The 22,264-nt window shown below is 39.7% G+C and overlaps 1 protein-coding gene and 1 long non-coding RNA gene across 4 annotated transcripts in view; one reads left to right on the top strand and one right to left on the bottom strand.

The window, feature by feature from the left end:
• Positions 1 to 1,334: 1,334 nt before the first annotated feature.
• The window catches only part of SP3 (Sp3 transcription factor), a 22,940-nt gene continuing 2,010 nt past the window's right edge, over positions 1,335 to 22,264 (bottom strand). The window contains exons 2-7 of one of the 2 annotated variants that reach the window (XM_039366819.1): positions 21,713 to 21,861; positions 21,361 to 21,462; positions 10,912 to 12,268; positions 3,818 to 4,010; positions 3,304 to 3,500; positions 1,335 to 3,070 (exon numbers count right to left, since the gene is read on the bottom strand). In XM_039366819.1, coding sequence (XP_039222753.1) covers positions 2,754 to 3,070; positions 3,304 to 3,500; positions 3,818 to 4,010; positions 10,912 to 12,268; positions 21,361 to 21,462; positions 21,713 to 21,861 — 2,315 coding nt within the window. In that variant the 3' untranslated portion in view covers positions 1,335 to 2,753. Of the gene's footprint in view, positions 3,071 to 3,303; positions 3,501 to 3,817; positions 4,011 to 10,911; positions 12,269 to 21,360; positions 21,463 to 21,712; positions 21,943 to 22,264 lie in introns of those variants that run through there. The other variant, XM_039366818.1, reaches the window with a different exon arrangement.
• The window catches only part of LOC120318769, a 20,735-nt gene continuing 19,648 nt past the window's right edge, over positions 21,178 to 22,264 (top strand). The window contains exon 1 of one of the 2 annotated variants that reach the window (XR_005559583.1): positions 21,178 to 21,424. This is a non-coding gene — a long non-coding RNA (uncharacterized LOC120318769). Of the gene's footprint in view, positions 21,425 to 22,081; positions 22,260 to 22,264 lie in introns of those variants that run through there. The other variant, XR_005559582.1, reaches the window with a different exon arrangement.

Here is a 22,264-nt window from a genome sequence, read left to right as displayed (position 1 = left end):
TGATTATGTAGTGGGGGGTGGTGAGCTGAAATGGCGGCAGCGCCAGAGAGGCCTGGGAAGAGTCAATTGGAGCTGCAATGTTGCTGGGGCTCTGCTGAGGCCCTGGAATTGGCACATGCAGCTCCAGCTGATCCGGGCTTCTGGTGGTCTTGGGGTTGGCCAGCAGCTGCACAGTCTTCAGGGAGAGTCAGTTGGAGCTGCAGGGCTGCTGGGGCTTGGAGGGGACCCCAGAATCAGCATACACAGCTCCAGCTGATAAGCAGTGCATGAAAAGGCCAGCTGGGCAGTGAGTGAACACATGGGTGAGAGGGGAGGATATAAAAGGAGAGGATTTGGCAGGAAGTAGTGAGGGGGGAGAGGCGGCGATAGGGAGATGTCGTGGGGAAAGCCTGAGGGAGAGAAGGGGATAGGAGAGGCTTCTGTGGGGTAAACCTAAGGGAGAGAAGGGGACAGCAACTGGCCCTTTGAGGGCAACCATAATGCTAATGCAGCCCTCAATGAAATTGATTTTGACAGCTCTGCTGTTGGAGATCCTTCCAATGGACTTGCTTGCAGCCCTGGCACAACCATAAATTAATCAAACAAGCAATTATGTCTTTGCTCAGTTGTTTTGGTTATAAAGAAGTAAAACACTGCACTGTTGTTCATTCCAAGCAACCTAGCTTGGTGAAAAGTTCCAGTGTGAGGAAGTAAGCCCACTGGCATCTTCACGGGCTCCAAAGTCTGCCAGTAAAGACTTCCAACAAAGTTTACCATTTGTATTTAGGTATTGCTCTAAACCAAGGGTGTCAAACTGGAGGATTGCGGCCGAATGTATGATGCTCAGGCAACACCCACCCCATCTCCACAAAGGCAAAAAACGTCATAATACATCATGTGACGTGATCGAGTTTGACACCTGTGGTCTAAACGAAGGATTGTCACTTGGTGTGGTACTTCCAAAAGGATGCCTGCTGGACCACCAGCCTCCCTGCATCCTCTAGTACCAGTGATCTCATGGGGGTAGTGTTGGGGTGTTCAGTTTCTTTCCAAGTGTAGGCCCTGACATCAAAATTGTGTGTAAACAAATCCAAATCGAAGGTAACATATCCAATCAGATCCCTCAAAATACATTGAAAAAAATATACATAGCTGTCTTTGAGAACTGCACGTTTCTTGAATGAAATGAGCATAAAGGAAGAATTATACTGGTCTATTGGTCAACAATGAAGTGTCCAAGGTTTGTTGTGCAGGGAAATGGTAAAAAGGAACACCATCTGTCTCTATGAATTTCAATGAGTCATTTGTCATTTTTAAACAATTAATTAAAGGCCAAAAAAACCAGGAATCCCAAGTCAAAAGGAAAAAAAATAGTGTTTTATTAACTACCACACTGTTATAATACACTTTAAACGTACAATAAGGTAGCCTTTAAATTTGAGGTGGTCTGAACAAATGAACAGATTTCCAAATGTTTGTAAATAGTGAACGGTTGCAATTATTGTACTTTTTTTTTTTTTTTGTAAAACGGGTAGAGCACTTACAGACTTGGCTATGCAAATTAAGAGTGTACATTTTTTTTATAGTTGAAAATATAAACAGTAATTAAAAAATAAAAAATCAGCTTAATAAAAAACATATATGTTTATCAGTTAAATGTACTGGATACATACAATTTAAGGGAAGCATAAAGGAAAGATGTGGATATTTAAATGCAGCTCAACTAACCAAAGCTTGGCAGAAAAAAGCGTTGTAAAACCCTTATTCCACTATCACTAATATTAATATGGACTATTGTCCCTATGGAAATGATTTTCTATTATTTGCATTTGTATATGTGTGTCTGTGTCTGAGTGCTTATGTGTCTTTTTTTTACTGATAATTTACATGATGGCTTTTAAGGCCCTGGCAGACAGATGTATTTGGAGACAAGGTTAGATAAAAATTGCAATTGACATGGATACCCTTAATTTTTGGTCCTCCAATATTCAAGAAAAGGGTATCTTTATTTTTGTTTCATCACCCAAAATGCAGCAACTTTTTTTTATTTAAGCCTTGAATAATTTTAAACATCAGTTATATTGCCCAAATTAGTTAAAGAATATTATTAACAAGACATTATTTTGGCAAAATTAAACTTTAAACATGGCTTTTCAACAGGATTTAAAAGGTGACTATCCCTAGAGCTCCATGTTAAAATGTAATTTTCAAAATCTTACAAGAGTAATGCTTAAAATATTGTACATAGTTAACCTAATTAAAATAATTAGCTTCAAAATGACAACTTGATGAGCTAAGTAAAGCCTATACAATGAAACATTTGCTTGGAAACTTGATTTGTCAGTTATGCATAATAAAAATTCCAGTCAAGAAAATTACAAAATTTCTTTTATCATAACATGATTTCTTTCACCAATCAACTTTTATCTTACAATAGATAAATACCAACATGTTCTCATTTTTACACTAAACCACAAAGGATTGATGCATTTGATTAGACTACCATTTCCATTGTTAAATTTCTTTTTATACAAGTTGGTAAAATTTAATCTCTTCTAGATTCCAAAAGTACCTACAAAACTCATGCAATTTTACCATTTTAATATACTATGGAATATCATACAAAGTAAGGCATTTCAGTGTCATGTATAACCAAGTTACTGTCAATCCAAAAAATTTTGCACATCAATAAAAAGATATCTAAGAACTTAGGAACAATATTCTTCTCACTACTGTATAAAAATAACCACAATTAATAGGTATTTTGTGTATATTTATTCCATTGTCTCATTTCCGGAAACGGTAACAAGCTGTAAAGGTATTTCAGCATTGGTAAGAATATCTTGATTGCTGGTGCCAGATGTATTAACAGTTCCTATCCCTGAAACAGAACCTTGTTGAATATTAGCAAGGATGAGCGTTGTTCCGCCTGCAGTAATCAAAGTATCCTCTGGTGTTGCTTCGACCGATGCAAGCACTGTACTGGTAGCATGAATAGCTTTTTTATTCTGATGGGTTTTAATGTGTTTGGCAAGATGATCACTTCTCATGAACCGCTTGGAACATTCTGGACAGACAAATTTCTTTTCACCTGTTCCAACATATTGAAAAAAGAAGTTTCACACCAAAGCAAACGTAGCCTTAACACAGCTGAAATTTGAAACTCTGACAGCTCTTCCTTTTCTTTAAATAGAAAATTACAATGATTTATAAGCACTGCTAAAGATGTTTAAATGACATTTTTAACGACTAACCGGTGCTTTAATTTCCCACCCATACACCAAAAGAAATAAGTAAAAAAAAAAAAAAGGTAGATTGGGTCACCTGTATGTGTTCTCCTGTGCCGCTGTAGCTCATCGCTACGGGTAAACCTTTTTCCACAAAACATCCACGTACAAATAAATGGACGCTCTCCAGAATGCCAACGAAGATGAGCTCTCAAATGTGATGTCTTTCCATAGACTTTCCCACAACCTGGTATGTGACAGATGTGTTGTTTCTTTTTTCCCAAATTGGTGCCTCTGTTAAAACATGCAATGAAACAAACATTACTCAAAACATCGACATCAAGACATGTTGCACATTATACTGAACTGTAAGAAAATGCGTTCATGTACCTCAGCATAGATATATAGTGATTGAGGGCATTAACTAGCTCAGGAGCAGCATGAGCTGTCACTGCTGAATCTAATGCCACATCCTTCAATCTGTCACTTCACCATTGGCACCGAAAGAGCAAGATGCATAGATTTCCCACAGATACAGGTGTTCAATTTAGAGATCACTCTCACTTTTGCCTCATTTATTTTAAGGACACAATGAGACAAGAAATGCATACCTTCCACCACCTTCTTTACAATTGGGGCAAGTGCAAGCTACCCTTCGCAATCTTTTTCCTTCTTGATGTGGCTGGTCCCCTTCCTCGTCTACCACCTGCACTCGCAAATGTGTCAGGTCATTGGTATTCAGTGTAGAATCACCACCAAGTTGCCATTCCTCTGGATCAGGCTCCTCTTCTTTAATCCTAATATCTAAAGGGAGGGGGGGAGGGATATTACAGATCAACAATCAGTCCCATTACACAGAAAGGAGAAAACTGTAAAGGTCTTAAGCCTTAAAATGTTATCAGTTTATCCTTTCTTACCAAATGATCCATTCCAATCTCAGAATGCCAGATAACAATTTACGTACTTTTATTCATAGCTATAAGAACGTCAATAGCCCTTCTCTACTGAAAATCCACATCTAGCTTCACATGTCAAATCAACTAAGCATGTTTTTAAGAACACCATTAAACATGTTACAAACAAAAGCAATATTTTTTCTATCTAGAAAGGGTAAAAGTAGCCTTTTTTAAAAAGGGGGGGAGGGCTTCTCAATGTAATGTAAAGAATTCTGTTGAGACTAGAAAGAAGATTTTAAAATGTGAAAATGATGTTTCAAGAATGCTTTAAAAAAACAACAAACCCGTGCAAATTATTCTCTTGGGCTGGGAGCTTAACTGATGTGTAGTTGTCTAAACAGCTCAAGCAGATGTTTCATACCAGGTAATGATAATGATAAACTGACACACTAAAAACACATCCACGAATTGCAAAGATTAAGAAATTAAAACAAATAACTGATAATTGTAAACCAGTACAATAACGGTACACTTGCTGGAGAGGTTCTGCAGCTACACCTATAAGTGGGACGGCTGCACCAATGCTCAAACCAACCTACAAATCTGTTCAAAACAGATTTAGCTGGCCTTCCCTCCTCATCTTCAGAGCTACACGAAAGCTCAGCAAAAAAGCCTTGACAGTCCTGATGCAGTGTTGAGTGTTAGCGCTGCCATTTACTCTGAATGGGAAGCCTTAAGAAGCCTATATATGGAAGCAACATTCTTCCCACACACGGCAAAGCCAGGCCAAGGAAAGATAATATTCTAGTATGCCAAAGGAAGGGGGGGAAAAGTCCTTAAATGCCAAGGGCAAGCTTTCAAAAGAAACAGAGCCAATACCAATTAAATACAAAGGGTTTAAAAAAAAAAACCTCTTAAGTATTCACTTCTATTACATTTGTAGTACTGTTTTAGCATCCAAGCTATGATTAGCCTATTTTTTTCTAATAATATCCATCTCTATATTTGCCAGCAGTATCAAGGATATTTAATACACTTAATTTATCCTGACATTTAATAGCCTTAAGTTGCTGCAATATAACATATGTACCTATGAAGAGGAACTCCTGTTGAGGAAGATTAACATTACAAATCTGTGAATTGTTGCAAGAATAACTTGTAAAAACAAAAAAGATAATCTAATTGCCATTGATATTTAAGTAACACATGTTAAATTATTGTCCTTGCTGGACAAATTTCACATTCAGTACAAACAAGAACCAAAAATATTTTTCAAGAAGATATTTAGCACACATACATCCAGAGACTGAGATTTTCCCACAGAACATCTTTTACAATTTGTCATTGGTATTAAAGATTGATGTTGAGGAAGCTATATATTTTCCACAGAATATAAAAATCCATTTATATGAGTGAGATCATCTGTCACCATGGACAGACGTATCAATAGTATGCTGGTGATACTCAACTTTATATTTCCATACCTGGTGACCCAAGTGATGTTGTCCCTACCTTCTTATAGTACTTGGAGAATGTAGGCACCTGAATGGGGGACAACAGGCTATGATTGACCTTAACAAAGTGGCTTTGGGTACACAGAGTTTCAAGATCTGGGTCTTTGACATCTTTAGTTCTGGATGGGGTTGCACTACACCAGGGGTAGGCAACCTTGGCTCTTTTATGACTCGTGGACTTCAACTCCCAGAATTCCTGAGCCAGCCATGCTGAGGGGAAAGGGAGAAGTTTCCAAGCTGAGCCATGCTGGGTCAGGAAATCTGGGAGTTGAAGTCCACGATTCATAAAAGAGCCGAGGTTGCCTACCCCTGCACTACACTATTCAGACCAAGTTCGCAACTTAGGGATTCTCTCCTGGACCCATGTCTCCTGCTCGAAGAGTGGGTGGCAGCTGTGGCTAGGAGAGCCTTTGCACAATATTGATTTCTGCACCAGCTGCAGCCTTTCCTGGATCAGGACTCTCTGCACTCAGTCAATACAGTCCTAGTCCTCTCTCGTCTGGACTACTGCAAGGCACTCTACCTGGGAGCTTCAACTAGTGCATGAGCAGTCTTTGGAGCCCCTAGAATGGCCCATGTTACACCGCCGCACCATAAGCTGCACTTGTTGCTGGGTTTTTTCCTGGTGCAGTTCAAGGTATTGATTATGACGTTGAAAGCCCTCTGTGGCATGGGCCCAGGAGCCTCGATGGACCGTCTCATCCCACTAAGCAAGCCCGTCCCAATCGTGCCGGCCAAGGAGGCCTACTGCAGATTTCATTGGTCAAGGATCCAGGAGAAGAGCTGCCCTAGCGCTGACCCTCTGGGACACCCTGCTCACTGGGGCAAGGTCTGCCTCCACTCTCCTGCCTTTCGACAAGAGTCTGAAGACCTGGCTCTGTCAGTTGGCCTGGGGGCCTAATGGAGCAGTACCACACTGGAGGTGGCTATTAGACCCTACCTGTGCTCCCCTCCCATGCATCCTGCTCTCTTCCTGCCCATCTTCTAATTCATTTTGCTGTACTTCATTTTTATTGTTTCATTATTTTACTATATTTACATTTTTTAAATAATTTTATGTTCTACTGTTGTAAATTCCTCAGAGTGGCACCATAGTGAGATGGGTGGCAAATAAATGTAATAATAAAATAAATAAATAAATATTACTCAGTGCGTAAAAACCACCATATAGTAGAAACATGCACAAGATTACCTCTATTTTGCTTCTCAACGTGTACTTCAAGCTTCCAAATTTGAGTAAAAAGAGGCTCCCAAACTATAAAGCAAAGGCAATAGGCAGCTTTGCTCAGCTGCAACTCCTGTGGACCTCTACCGTATCTTCCATCTCATAATTTTAAAAGATGCCACCTTTACTCAATGCCTTCCTTTACTTTTCTGATGAACATCTTTTGGAGGGCTTTTGCCCTTCCAAATTCTTCTGTCATTTTATACCATGTGGCTATAAATTGAAGTTCAACTCATTTTCTTCTCCATGTTCATCAACACAGCAATCTCTCCAAGCCAAAATGAATAATTCACTCAAACCAGCAGATCTGTCATAGTGTAATCTATGAGTCTCTACTCAGAAGCAAGTTCTACTCTGTTCAACAGAATTTGTTCCCAGCTAAGGGGGCATAGGACTGTTATCTTGAAAAACATTGGTACAGATCCATTTGGTTTCAATTCTCTTTGCCCCAAATCTTACTTTTCAGAAAACCAAAGAATCATTTATGCTTTCACATGCATGCAAAAGAATGCTAATTCTCTGTTCCTCCCACAGTAGCATGCAATATGCGTTCAGGAATCGTGATCTCGTGACAATCCAGAAATACTGAGAAGTTGAGGCTAGCCAAGCAAAGCAACATCTGAGAAACAATTGTTTTAGCATCTTGATTCACAAGACAAGTTGCTCCATAAGCACACCCTTCCCAAAATGATAAAATATAAATATTTTATATTTTCAAATAATTCTGAAAAATTGGAATTCTTACTGAAATATAAGTCTGGTAGCATTTGGCTAATTCAGATATATCTTCAAGTGTTCCTTTATAAAAGCATTAACATTTTGACTAGCAAGAAACATACATGGCGTTCCCAAAAATTTGAATCTTTTCTTAGATTATTTCATTCCTATATCTTGACTCATTAAAACTAAATGTATTTGTACAAAATGGCTGAATATATAAGTGTATTTTCATTAAAACTAAAAATATAGTTTATCATCAGAAAAAAAATGGATCTGAATATATAAGAATTATGTAAAGTCACGTTTGTTAAAGGACTATTTCAAGTGAAAATCCATTTGGTCTGCTCAGCTGTCAAACCTGATTGATAAAATTTTGGAGGATGAAGGCAACCTATTCAAACAGCGAGAAATCCATTAAAATTCAGCCTGCATAAAAAAGTTATATTACAAATGATAGTCATATGTCAATATAAGGAACATTTATTAATTAATAACTACTGGCTACCATTCTAAATACTGTTATGAATTCTTTGCTTTCTTGTCTTTTAGTTTCTCTTAGAATATAATTTTAAAAGCTCAACTATCTTTTTAATAACAGTAAGCAAATATGTCAGAGCTACCAATATTGATAAAAAACATCCCCTGTACCAGGAAAGATATTTTTCATCCTCTCTTCCCATCAGTATTCTAGAACAGGTCTGGATGCAGAAGGGCTATAAGGAAGAGGGGAAACATATTCTATTCCTTTAGCAATGATCGTAACTGGATATCACTTAGATTTTTTTTTAGGTAGGTGTACAATGTTCAAGATAGGCAGTTTACTACAAGTAATACAAATATATTTTAAGTTGTTTCTTCTGTTCAATCATGTCCAAATCTCAGAAACTGCCTGGACAAGTCCCTGCAGTTTTCTTGGCAAGGTTTTTCAGAAGCAATTTGCCATGGCTTTCTTTTTAGGGCTGAGAGCAACTGATTAGCCCAAGGTCACCCAGCTCGCTTTGTGCATAAGGTGAGATTAAAACTCATGGTCTCCTGGTTTCTAGCCTGATGCCCTACTACTACATCAAACTGGTTCTCTGGTGTGGTTAGAAAACTTAGATAATTTAAAAAGTGTGTTTTTGAAAGCTTTTTAGTCCATGAGATTAATCAATAATCCTGTTTCTAGACTACACATTTTTCAGTTTCAGGCTTCCAAATAAGAAAAAATATCCTTGTATACATTCCTATGGGGAAAAAAATGTTTAATCTTATTTTAAGATGGATTTCACAGCTCTCATTTCCCCGTTCCCCAAAGCACTTTCATATTTGTGTTTACTGCTTCCATATGAAGTAAACCCAAACTTGCAGACTCAAAGAAATAGACAAAATTTCAGCAAAGGGCAATCTGGAAAAGAGTGGGAAAGGACAACAAAAAAAAAAGTACCTCTCTTAATATCTTTCACATCTGCTTCTTCTGGACTACAGCTGAATCACTCCATTTGGTTACAGCCTGTACAGTAGCTGCCATTCAAGCTTATATTGCAACTTCTATATACAGGCGCTGCTTTAAAATTTGGTACGTATCCTGCAAAACTATCAACCTAGGACACAGGTTGGCAACCTGCGGCTCCAGAGCCGCATGTGGCTCTTTGAGCCTTCCCTTGCAGTTCCCAGCCTCCTCTGCTATTTGCAGACAGAGAGAGGCACTTGCGCTTCCCTTCTCTCTCACTCTCCCTCTCCCTCTCTGTGTATTTGTGTGTAAAAAAGAGAATGGACGGTGTTCTCCGAGGAGCTGAAAAGCTTTTTGGGCAGAACTCCTCCCTTTGCTGCGTCTCTGCAGGAAGCAGGAAACAGGAAGGGCAGGAGAGAGCTAGCTAGCCCAGCTATGCTGACTCAGGAATTCTGGGAGTTGAAGTCCATGAATCATAAAAGAGCTGAGGTTGCCTACCCCTGAGCTTGTTGGAGAACAGCTTGAAGCCAGCTTGCCAGGTAAGCAGAAGATCAGAGAGAGGGGGAGGAGGGGAGAGAGGGAGAGAAAGAGAGAGGGAAGGAGAGAGACCCTTTTGACATCTAAAATGAAGGTATATATAATAATAAAGGTAAAAAAGGATATATGCAGTGTTAGCTTCATTTTAGATGTCAAAAGGGTTTTGCGGCTCCCAGTGTTTTGTTGTCAGTGGGAAACGGGTCCAAGTGGCTCTTTGAGTGTTTTGGGTTGCAGACCCCTGACCTAGGACATAGCATCCTCTTTTCCAAAGTGCTTTCTACAATTCACTAACAGCTGAATTGATAGGAGCAAACTAGGTGATTGGTGGGTTGCTGGGAAAGTTCTAATGCAATCTCCTTAGAGGGATAAATTACTACCACTGATGAAACAGATACATATATATCCTCTTTCCTAGGATCAAGTATGCACACATAGTCCACAATAAAAATGTGCGGCATGTAACCCTCCAGATAAAAGATTATTCCATTTTAAATGAGAATGCAGCAGAAGCAGATCAAAAGACTATGTAGACCATCATCTTGTTTGTGACAGAAGCCAATAGTATAACTCAAAAAGAGGATATGAGTGCAACAGTCCACTTCCACTTTTATTCTGCATGACGTATTTCCAGAATCCTGAGGACATACAATATATAACCACCATAACTAGCAGTCACTGATACGTTCATTGACAAAAATTAAATTAAATTAAAAAGCTATCTGCTGGCAAAGCAAATAGCACAATTCAAGTATTACATGTAACAATTATTATTGCCTGCCCATGTCTTCCACCACTGAGCTTCATCTCATGACATTAGTTTATATTATTTGGAGACAGGAAAAAAATCTACCCATTTTCTTCACATATCACAGTGCTTTAAAAATTATTCATATTCCCCCTTTTTTTTCCATAAAATAATTACCAAGCTCACATACCAGAGGACTGTTTTTGAAAACCCTCGTTTTCAAAATAAATTTGCCAAGTGGTTTCATAAAATGAGATTAAGAGAAAAACACATCTCGACTTTCTGTTTCAGAACCAATTTTAGGGTTTCAATTCTAAAATCAACCTGTGCTGTTAATAGCTTCTTTTTGTTTTAAACCTATCCAAAATGACATGAGCTAATGGACTATGTATGTCCAAATCTGCTTAACAAAATCCTTTGGAATCCAAAATTTGGAAAATATAATTTTAAAAACATCAACGTGACAAGTCACAAATTAATTTAACCAAGGAAAAAAAATCAGAATTTTATGCTGTGTGAAGTGAAATATATTTTGGCAGCTAAAATAATTTATTTCTCCTAAATGGCAACATCAAGTTTTGTGTGCTTCAATCATTATGATTAATTTTACCATAATTCAAAGCATTAGTTTTACAATACCTGCAGGACTGTCAGCATTGTCTCCAGGATGCAGCTGAATACCTCCAGAGTCTATAGAATTTATTGTAACTGTTTGTAGGTTTGGCAACTGAGCAGTACTTAGACTAACAGGAGTCGAAGTCAAGGCCCCACCTGCTGCAACTTGACCAAGAGTGAGGGTCTGCACAGGGGTCAATGTTATTTGTTGGCCAGGAGCATTCTGAAGCTGCAAATTCTGCAAGTTCTGCACTCCTTGGACTTGAAATGTTTGCCAAGTTATTTGCCCAGATGGGGTCACCGTCTGTGCCTGGATTAAAAAAGTTCCAGGATTCAGCTGAAGCTGAAGATTCTGCAAAGCCTGTTGTGATATACTTTGGCTGGCTTGCACACCATGGATTGTCTGTTGCGCAATACCTTGTACAATCTGAGCCTGACTCGTAGTTTGTTGAGATTCTTGAAGCTGTATATGTTGTACAATAGGCTGTGCTGTTGAGACCTGAATATTCTGGGCCTGTGTCTCCTCCGAGACTGATGTTTGGATGTAATTTCCCTGAAGATCTGAACTATGGACCTGCCCACTAGTAGAGGGCAAACTGTTTGAATTTTGTTCTAATATACTAGTATTGTCTATGGTTACAGGCAGTTGTTGTGAGGATGACGATGTTGGCACAAACAAGTCTGTATCAGTGGTTGTTTCCGTCATTTCAGGAGAAACCTGTTCTGCAGTCCTATCAGAAGTGTCCGAATTATCCATTGCCTGTGCAGTGCTTATCAAGTGTCCATCGGCATTAATACCTGCAGTCATGGTTTGAGAACCACTTAGTCCCAGAGAATCTAGATCAACACTATTGATGGGAACAAATGCAATGTTTCCTGGCAGTCCAAGAGGAACATTAGCAACTACCTGTGCTTGCCCAGGAAAAGATGAACCACCGATTGTAACCCCTTGGACTTGGCCAGTCTGTGATAAAATATTCTGAATGTTACTAGAGGATGTTCCAGAGGCAATAATGGTTTGATTGGAGCCAGGAATGATCTGAATTTGACCAGTTTCTTGATTCACACTACCATTATCCGAAGAGGCTGCAAAACCAAGCTGAACCTGCTGACCATCAGCTGTCTGTATCTGGGGTATTACTTGATACTGGACATTGGACACAGTACCATTTGATGAATCCGAACCAGGTGCAACAGAAAATATCTGCTGATTCTGCAGACTTTGAAGAGGAAGAACGTATTGTCCACTTGAAGTTACTGTGGCAGTCCCTGGGATCTGTACTATATTGCCAGCTTCATCTTTAATAGTTGTAGGTGTAGCAGACAATACCTCCCATCTATTTGGTGTTCCTGCTAACTGTACAGAGGCCAAATCTCCTGTCTAAACAAAAGCAAAAACAAAAACCAAATTTAAACTTCTATGCAAACTACAGATGAGCAATACATTACTTGCACATACCTAGTAGGCCAAATAGTTCAACCTTAGTGCCACATAAAGTTAAATGAAAAAAAAAATCAATTGTTCTCCACAGACAGAAATCTTTCTTCCATTGTTGTTTTAAGTATTTATAATCATTCACTCCTTACATTAATCTAGATTCTGAACTGTTAATTGTAGAATAGCACCTATAACAGGCAAGTTGCTACTTATGTATTTTTTCTGCTTTTTGCTTAACTTAGTATACTGAGTTTGTTTAAACAGTTCCTTCTTAAAAAGGAACTATTTCCAAAATTGTGCATTTAGATACATATATTTGAAGAACTGAAGAACAAGAAATAGATCTCGATTTGTTATGCCAGCATGCAAACAACATAATCCTATCAATTCAGCCTCTTCATTTTTACATGTGTCAGTAAACATAGAAAAATGTCTATTATATACTAATTCCTACTTTAGCTGAACTAGAAAACTATAATCAACAGCTCTGGACCATTAAACCATAGTTTGAGGGTAGTTTGATAATTGTCGGGCTCTGAGGTTGTTAATCATACTTTCTCAATTAAAATAAAAAGAAAACTATCATTAGCAAGATACATCCTATTTGTTTATCAACTTGTCCCAAAGTGGAGCCCAAAATTTATTCATCTCTTGGCTAGACAAGTTATGACTGCCTACAATAAGAAACAGGAGACGTCTTCTCTTTGACACTACCTCTGATATGAACAGTTTGACCTGATGAAGTAATTCTGTACAATATGCATATATCAGGGTATTGCCTTTTCCAAAGTTTCTTAGCCACATCTGTGGTGTATTGGATGTCCCTCTTTACAAAACCTTTTCAATTCAGACTTTATTAATGCATACTGCGCTTACACATGTAGCTCTTTAGTAAAAATTCATTTTAGGCAATAAAATGCTGACCTTTACATTTTTAAAACATCAATATGTTTAAGACAGATGCATAATGAAAAAAAAGGTGTACATAGTCATTAAAAGTGATAGTGATTTGATTTTGTAGATTAAGAAATATATGATTCAGGAACCTATAGGAGAATCACAGCTATACTGATACTTATGATACTTATATTTTAAGCTAAAATTACATTGCATAAATAGCAGAAATTAAGTACTTTCCACCCACACCAGTGGCACTATTAGCCTGAATAAGGGCACAGAAAATCAAGGTATTTCAGTTTATTACTCTCAACTGCAGATCTTAATCATTCTAGCTTTTTTCCCCCTCAAAACACAGCTCTATAAATTAAGGAAATTTGAGATAATACTACCACACAGCCTACTCTTTCTGATGGTCAAAAAATTCACAAGGAAGAAAAATGAACAAATCTAACACAATAACATCTTTGATCCTTTTTTAATACTAGCTGTTGCATTTATAAGAATGCAAGATGAGTACAAAGATGCAGCCACTATAACATAGCTATTCAAAATGTAAAAATTTTGAAAATAGAAAAAGAGTTAAGTTTACAGTTTACATTATTAATCATTTCCCACTCAAGTAACTCTCCAAAGATTATCTGTGCCCAACCTTGGCCTTACATATGTATACTTCTTCTGAACTACAATGTGCTTATATTTTTCCTTTGCATGAATTTTCCTGGTTATTTTTAAAAAATTTGATGTACAAAGCCAAAGAAGCATAAGGAACAACAGAGCTTCTCTCCGTCCCTCTCTCATGCTCTGGGCACCATTTCAAAAACTGAAATGACAGTATCTTTTTCCTTTAAAGTCCTGAAAGGTATCTTCTTGTATATTCTTACATGTGGCAACCAGGAGCAGGGTTGTACAGCTCTATGATTTCTATATAGTCAGATTCTATTAAGATACACATCTTCCAAGATTCTTATGATCTTACTGAAAATGTTTTAACTACTTCTAATTTTTCTGGAATGCTAAAGTTGAACATCTCTAGCTATTTTCCTCCCCAGGGGTTTCCTGAAACTTCAGAATGTGAAAAGGGCATTTTAAAAAGACACAGTTAAAATGTAGTTTAAAAAATCCCCTACATTTCTCATTATGTTCATGCAATAAAAAACAACAGAAAGAACTCTTACATGTGTGAGATACAAATTCTTATTGGTTCCAAAATATTGCTGGCAAGAACAGACCTCCTTAATTTTTTCTTTTATGCAATCCATTCCATTATCTTTCGAAGTGTTTGAGGACCATCTAATATGTCAGGAGCTGGCAATGTGGCACTTGTGCACAGCATCAACATAGATAGTCTCCACAGATGGGATCCCAAGAAATTCCAAAATTAAATAAAAAATAATTTAAATGTATTATCTATGGGCATTGCCATCTCAATTTTTGTTGGCATTTTTCTTGATTTGGAGATCTCACAGAAATGTGAATAAATCTTATGAACAACCTTGATTACTTCAAGTTGGGAATTACTGAAGTACTGTATGGTCAGTTCTAATTTTGTGTTCAAGAGAAAATATGATATTTAAAAATAGTTATTAATTTTTTATGCCACCCATCTACCCTATAAGATGACACTGAGCAGCTAAATAAATAAAAAGGAAAGGGAAATAGGTCACAGACTAATAAATGCAATTTGCATTTTGACACATCAAATAATAGGTAACCTAAGGATATAAAGGAAATGCATATTTGCTTTAGTAAAAATGTTCACAGAAATGGAAAGCAAAATAAAACTGTATTTATATGTTAATAGTAGCAGCACATATAGGTCTGAATCCAGATTTCACATTCTATAACTAGAAAAGTATCTACTTGTAGGTCAGCAGGATCTGGTAACCTTTGCCAGTGTCTTCCATGTGCAGCTGCTAGACCAGTGATTCTCAACCTTTCTAATGCCGTGACCCCATAATACAGTTCCCCATGTTGTGGTGACCCCCAAGTGGGTGTGGCCACCAATAAGAGGGAGTAGGACAGCTAGGGAAAAAAATGGTGGACAGCATGGTTTGGTGACCCCCATGAAATGGTCATTCGACCCCAAATGGGGTCCCGACCCACAGGTTGAGAACCACTGTGCTAGACTTTCCTAAAATGTGTTTCATACACAAGTGTACAATTAAAACACTCTTTTGTCACAGCAATTGATCTAAAGCAGACATGTCAAACTTGCGACATTATGTGACATCACGCAACATATTGGGACGGTTTTGACACTGCCAGCAATAGGGGGGTGGGGCTTCCGGATGATGCGTCCGGCCCGCAGGCCGGCAGTTTGACACCTCTGATCTAAAGCGACTTAACTTTTTCATTCCCTTCCTTCTCAATATGGCAGAACTCCTATCGTCAGCCAAGTAATTCACATTTTAAGTCACTCACAAAGAACACCTTAGCAATTTATGATGTTTGTTTTGTATAATAAAATGCCGTAATTATGAAACTTTATATTTTCCTGGTTTTTAAAAAAATAGCCTATTGTTTCTACTTGTAGAGGTTGTAATGAATGTACAAGATCTGCTATAATTGTTGATATGCAAAAGAAAGGTAAGAATGTCTATGCATATGGCACGAATGACCTAAGTACAAATTTCCTTTTATTTGTCATTAACTTTGTTTTCAAGAGATCCTTATATCCATTCTGTGCACCTTCCCTAATTCAAACATCATCCCAATCATATTTTATATGGACTCTACATTACCACCACCAATGTCCTGAGCAACATAACTAGAAGGAAAAATTAAGTCATATTGCTTTCCTTCCATTATAGTCATCTTGATTCAGTACACCAGTATAGGCTCTCGTTCACTACTAGCAGCAGGAAACGAAGACAGCTGCCACATATAAGCTTTCCAATCAGTGGGCTACCAGGAGTATACTCACACATTGAATACTCACCCAAAGAAATGATGTGTTGGGGGTTGCAGGGTGGAGCCCAGCAACCAGAGTAACTTGTGAGGGTTTAAAACCAGTGTTAATTTTAAATAGCCACCCAAGGTCCATCTGCCCCCAGAACATTTACTTTTTGAGAGGGTTATTTTTAAAGTAAAGCTATCCTAAAAGGCTGAAAATTATAGGTTTCCTTTTTCTACTGATAACACTGCTATACCCTTCATAGTCCCCCAAGACCACTTTTTTTTTTTTTTTTTTGCATTATCTCCACTCTTTTCTTTTCTCAACTATCCTAAATGAGGGAATGAATCTTGGGTTCACAGAAATTGGAGGAAAAATTATTCCATTTTTTACTTAGTTAACGATTATCTATGCAATCAAAAAATTGTGATTAACTCTAATTCAACCAATCAATATCAAAATGCAATATTTGTTATATTCTGAACTGCACCAGTAAAAAAAATTATTTGCTTAATTAACAGCTTTGGCTTAGCTTATTTGGAAAGAATTATCCATTTGTGTACAACTTACATTGTCTAGAAGAAAAAGGCAAAAATAGGTAAAAATGCTTTTGTGATTATTTTACAGAAGTACTTTCAAATAGTTAACATAAGGGAATGTATTAAACAAATTGGTTCTACACTACATTGAACAATCTTATATCAACTCTTTGTTTTTGAGGATTAGCATCATCAAGGTATCAGAAGCTATTTGAAACCAAAAGCTTTAGCTATAGGAAGTATAAAAAAACCACAAATAGTTATTAATTGTAATGTCAGAACCTAAATCAATTGCTTAACTTACACAAGATACCAGTAACCATTATTTTGATAGTCATTTATTCTGGGGAATTTTAATTATGTGTTCTTACAAAGACATACTGGGTCATTTGAAGACTGACTGCTTAAAGTCTTTACTATGGAATCCTGAATCCGATAGTTTACATAGTTTATATCAGGTTCAAGATTCCATAGTAAAGACTTAAGCAATCAGTCTTCAATGATCCAGTATGTCTTTGTAACAACACATAATTAAAATAGATACATATTGCTACTATGTAATTGGGACAAGTGCATACAATTAAAATCTACGGTAAACATTATTAGATTTAACTCCCAAACTAAATATATTTAATTAGAAGCAAATCCAACCAAGTTCAAATGAACTTTACTTTCTTATTAAGTGATTCTAAATCATAATGCAAAAGACTTTAAATACATTGATTATGGCATGTAAGTCATATACTGTCCTTCCCTTATTGATAACATTAATTAGAAATCAGATTTTCATTTGCAGGATGGGATGCTTTAGCCTACCCTACAGTACTCCTGGATCCAGCCCTAGATGGTGCCTGGCCCAAACGTATGAATAACTTCATGCTCAACTTCCAAATGTACAAAAAGAACAGGGGTGGAGAAAATGGCACAGATGAGAAAAAACAATCACTACAGGAAGTAAACAACAGAATAAATGAAATATATGAATTACTTATGACAGAAAGCTAGACTATAACTATATATACACACATATACAAACATACGTGTGTGAGTGTGTGTGGGTAAATCAACAAAAATAAAGGCAGCAAAAGCAGTTACAGCAAAATGCATAGAAAAAATTTGACTAAAAAACGTAAGCAATTAATGCAAGTACTATTATTTTTTCTAACACTCAGTAATTACACAAAGAAACAATTAAACTGAGCTGCTGTAAATGTGTATGCATTGTATTATATTAATTATATTGATATCACTCTTTTTACTAAATTCCCAAATGCCTTTCTATCAAAAAGAATACCATGCACCACAGCTCACACATACACTTCAACCTGACTCAAATTATTTTAAAAAATGGAAATAAAATAAAATAACTCCATTAAAATAAGCTGGGTTGACAAGATCAGAAATAAGGAGGTGATAAGCTGCCTGGGAAAACCAAGGGAAATCATCAAAACAATTAAAAAATGAGAATATTTCAGACATGTGATGCGACACCCAGAAAAATACAGCATACTCCATTTAATCCTCCAGGGAAAGATTGAAGGCAAACGAGGTCAGGCAGAAGAAGAACATTGTGGCTTCAAAATCTAAGGGACTGGTTTGGACAAAACTCAGCAGCACTTTTTCGTGCGGCTGCTGATAAAAACAGGATAGCCAACATGATCGCCAACGTCCGATAACAGATATGGCACAAGAAGAAGAAGATTAAAATATATCAGCAACACTGTCTGGAAACAACTAATTTAAATCTCTAATTCAGCAGTGGACCAAGCAAGCCCACAAAGGCCAATCTGGGCACAATTTGCACAGGGCACAAGCAGAATTCTGAACAGATGTAGATAAATAACCAGCACAGCTGTTTTAGAAGGGAAGACATATGCTTCTTGTTTCCAGACACCTTGCAAAGGACACTTCACAGGGAAAAAAATGCTTTAAAAAAAATCAAGTCACCTTCAAGTTGGTCTCAGCTCTTGATGACTTACATGGTTACATTCACAATTTTTTCATGAGTTATAGAAGTGATGTACCGCTGCTTTTTCTGGAATGCTTACTTTGATCCCCTAGTCAGCCTGCAAGCCCTAGATTTCTCAGATTTCTCATTCACCAAGATGAATCCTGCTTAGCTTTCTAAATTAGCATAAGTTAACAACAGTCAAAGCAGGGTCCAAAGCAGGGGTGTCAAATTCGCAACTTCATGTGACGTATTGCGAATTTTTTTCCCACTGCCGGATTTCAGCGGGGCCAGCAGTTTGACACCCCTGGTCTAAGGAAAAGCATGTACCACTATCAGGTACACCATTTGCAAGATCAGTCATAGTATTCTATGCTGCTACTCACCAATGAAAACTAGGCACACAACTTCAGAGTTGAATCTAGGAGCATGATCATATTCCAAGCAGGTGTGTTTAACTGGCCTGAAAACCTCTCCACTGCTGATTGCATACCTGCTTTTCTAAACTTCTATTTTGGCTACTCAGAGACTGATTAATTTTTCGGTTTCATTTGCACATTACAGATAGTCCTCAACTAACATCTGGTCATTAATGACCATTCAAATTTATGACAGACCTCCCCAGAACTACTTACAGACTATTTCCAGAGTTACAATGGCCACACACATCCCTGCAGACAGGTGACATTTTGGATACTTGGCAACTAGCTTATCTTTATGGCCATTCACAGCATCCCATAACCATGTAGCCAAGATCTGTGACATTTTTTGCTGGTTTCCTATAAATGACCATGGTAAAAGATGATCCTAACTTCAAATCTGGTCGTATGATGCCTCACTTTACAACCGCAATGACTTACAAGCATGGGATTCACTTACCAACTGCCATAAAATGGTTGTAAAATTATGTCTGGTCCAATGGATGCCTTAACTTAACTAAGGTCACAACTTACAACTGAAATTCCAGTCCCAATTGTGGTCATAAGTCAAGGATTATCTGAATGTGTCATTTACAGTCTATTGAGTTTTGAGCACAAAGCTGGAGGAATAAACACTAATCAGAAGCATAATGATTATTTTATTTAAACCCATTTTCTCCACTATATATTTATATAAAACCAGAAATAACTTGATAATTTTTTTTAAGTTGCTGATGGCAAACTTTTTTCCTGATTTTTTTTTCTTCATGTACCTCTTTGCACCTTTTGGTCCTGAATTCACACAGTAAATTCCCAATTTTCTGCTTTAAAAATCAGAACTAATTTTGTAGGCCAAGACCACATTTAGGAAGAAAAATTTATATCATGCCAAAGAAACTCAATTCAGATTCTTCCACTGCCTAAAAATCTTTTTTCATGATGTCACATTTGAAAGGACGTGTATGAACATGTAAAACTGGCTTCATTCCAGGCTCTCGCATTAGCTCATTGAGGCTGTGGAGAAGTGATAAACTTGGAAGCATGTATTACTTTTCTGTTGTGCTAAGAAGGTAATACTGTCTGCTACATGAAGCTATTATGCTTAATCCATTAGTGCAGTGGTCCCCAACCCCCGGTCCATGGACCAGTACTGAGCTGCAACATGCCAGCAACTGGGCCGCACAAACAAGCAAAGCCTCATCTGCGAGATGTAAGCAGCACACAAAACCACGCACCCTCCGGTCCGCAGAAAAACCTCTGTCCATGGAATTGGTCCCTGGTGCCCAAAAGGTTGGGGACCTCTGCGTTAGTGTATTTTTTAAGTTACAGCAAAGTTGATAATAACTTATAGTATACTTACCCCCTTTAACATAAACTCTAAGTAAGACTTAACATGAAACTCAGAAACATGACAATCAGAAAACTCAACAATGGTGCAGATTTTCATTCAAGGTAAGTGTGGTGTTCACTACAATCTTTCAACATTAAAATCCTGCACTTCTGCTTTTCTTACACAGATAAATTCCTGAGACATGAACTAAACAAGACATCCATCAAGAAATGATCACAAGTTATTTCACACATCAAATTTAATCCTTTCCTCATTCAAGTTGGCAAAACAAACTTTTTTCCCCCAGGAGGCTTTCAGATGTTCCTAAAGCCCTCTCAAAGGAATCCCCAAAGGACATAAAGAGGTGAAACATTAGGGGAGGGGGAAAAAAAAGTTCTGACTACTTTTATCTTCCACTATCTGCAATGCACACTGACCCAGCCCAGAAACGGCCTTCAAAGCAGCTCTAGCTTCCGCTAGGGAGTACTGGCTCCTTTTTTCAAACAGCCATTTTAGCTTAAAGTGCATCCTGTCTTTCAGCCCAGCCTTCATTTTGTCTGATTGTGGGGTTCCGGGAGGTGACAGCTGACGTCCAGGAAGAAAAAGGAGGGAAAAGAGGGCTGTTCGGTTTTTTTCTGGGACAACCCCCCCCCCCATTTTACCTCCCAGTTGCTGGGGAGGGGGGAGAGCCCGCAGTCTTCCCGCCTCTCTCCCGCCCGCCCCCCACCCCCTCGAGAAGCAGGGAAAGGCGCCGCGGCGAGAGGCGAGGGGAAGTCCCAGCGCCGCCTCCTCCTCCCTCAGGGAGACCGGCTCCTCCTGGAGAGGCAGGGGAGCCTGGGGACCCCTCTCCGGCAGGTCGGCCTTGCGATCGTCCCTCCCCCGGGCGGGCGGGCAGTACGATGCGGTGTCTCCCCGTCCCTCCCCCCGGGCGGGCGGGCGATCTGCGCCGTCTCCCTCTCCCCCCCCCCCCGGCAGGCCGTGCGAGCGCGGCGGGGCGGGCACTTACCGCTCCGGCAGATGGAGAAGCGGCGTCGTCCTCCTCCGGTGACGGCGGCCCGATCTTGCTGCAGGTAGCCGCCAACAGCGCCAGCGGCGACGGCTGGGTGTCCTACGCGGAGGGCAGGCCGGGGACGGGGGAGAGACGAGCGGGAGGGGGGGTTAGAAGGGCGCTCTCCCGCCGGCCTTCTTTGCCGCTGCCGCCTCCTCCTCCCTCCCCCTCCTCCCTCCGGACAGCGCGCGCGGCGGCGAAGGCGCCTACGAGTCCTGCGCTCGCGACGTGTCACCGGGCAGGACGGGGGGGGGGAAATCGCCGCGGGGGAGGGAGGAGACGTCGGGCAGCCGCCCGGCTCCGCATTTACCTGGGTTGTTCCGGCCTCGTCAGAGGCGTCAGCCGAAGTGGCTGCCGAGGCCCCGTTTCCCTGCTGCAAATACTCCCCGTGGGGGCCGCCGCCGCCGCTGTCCACGTCCAAGGCAGCCATTTCCTCTTGTTTCACAGGCTTCTCGGGAGCTGCGGGCATAACGGGGAAGCGAAGGCGCGGGGGGGAGAGAAGAAAGGCGGAGGGAAGCGGGGAGTGGGGGGGTGGGCCGGTTGTCGGCGGCGGGGGAGGGGAGGGGGAGTCACTGACTGGAGCGCTTGCCCCCTCCCTTCCCCATGCCCCAGCGCTCCCTCCCGCGCAGAGGAGCCCGCCCTGCTCTCCTCCTCCCGCCCGCCAAGCGCAGCCCTCCTCCTCCTCCTCCTCCCTCCGTGCTGCCGCCGCCGCCGCTGCCCCTGCCCCTCTTCTCCCTCCTCCCCCTGGCTCTGCTCCTCCTGCTGCTGCTGCTCAGTGCCGCTCGAGCCACACTCCCAAGCAGACGCCCGCCCGCCGGACCCGAGAGCAACAGCAGCAGGAGCCGCCGCTGAGGCCCGTACG

Source organism: Crotalus tigris, unplaced genomic scaffold (genome assembly GCF_016545835.1).
Source record: "Crotalus tigris isolate CLP2741 ecotype Arizona unplaced genomic scaffold, ASM1654583v1 scf7180000020397.568083, whole genome shotgun sequence".
Taxonomy (NCBI): domain Eukaryota; kingdom Metazoa; phylum Chordata; class Lepidosauria; order Squamata; family Viperidae; genus Crotalus; species Crotalus tigris.
The sequence above is the reverse complement of the archived record's forward strand: the minus strand, read 5'-3'. Positions and strand labels throughout refer to the sequence as shown.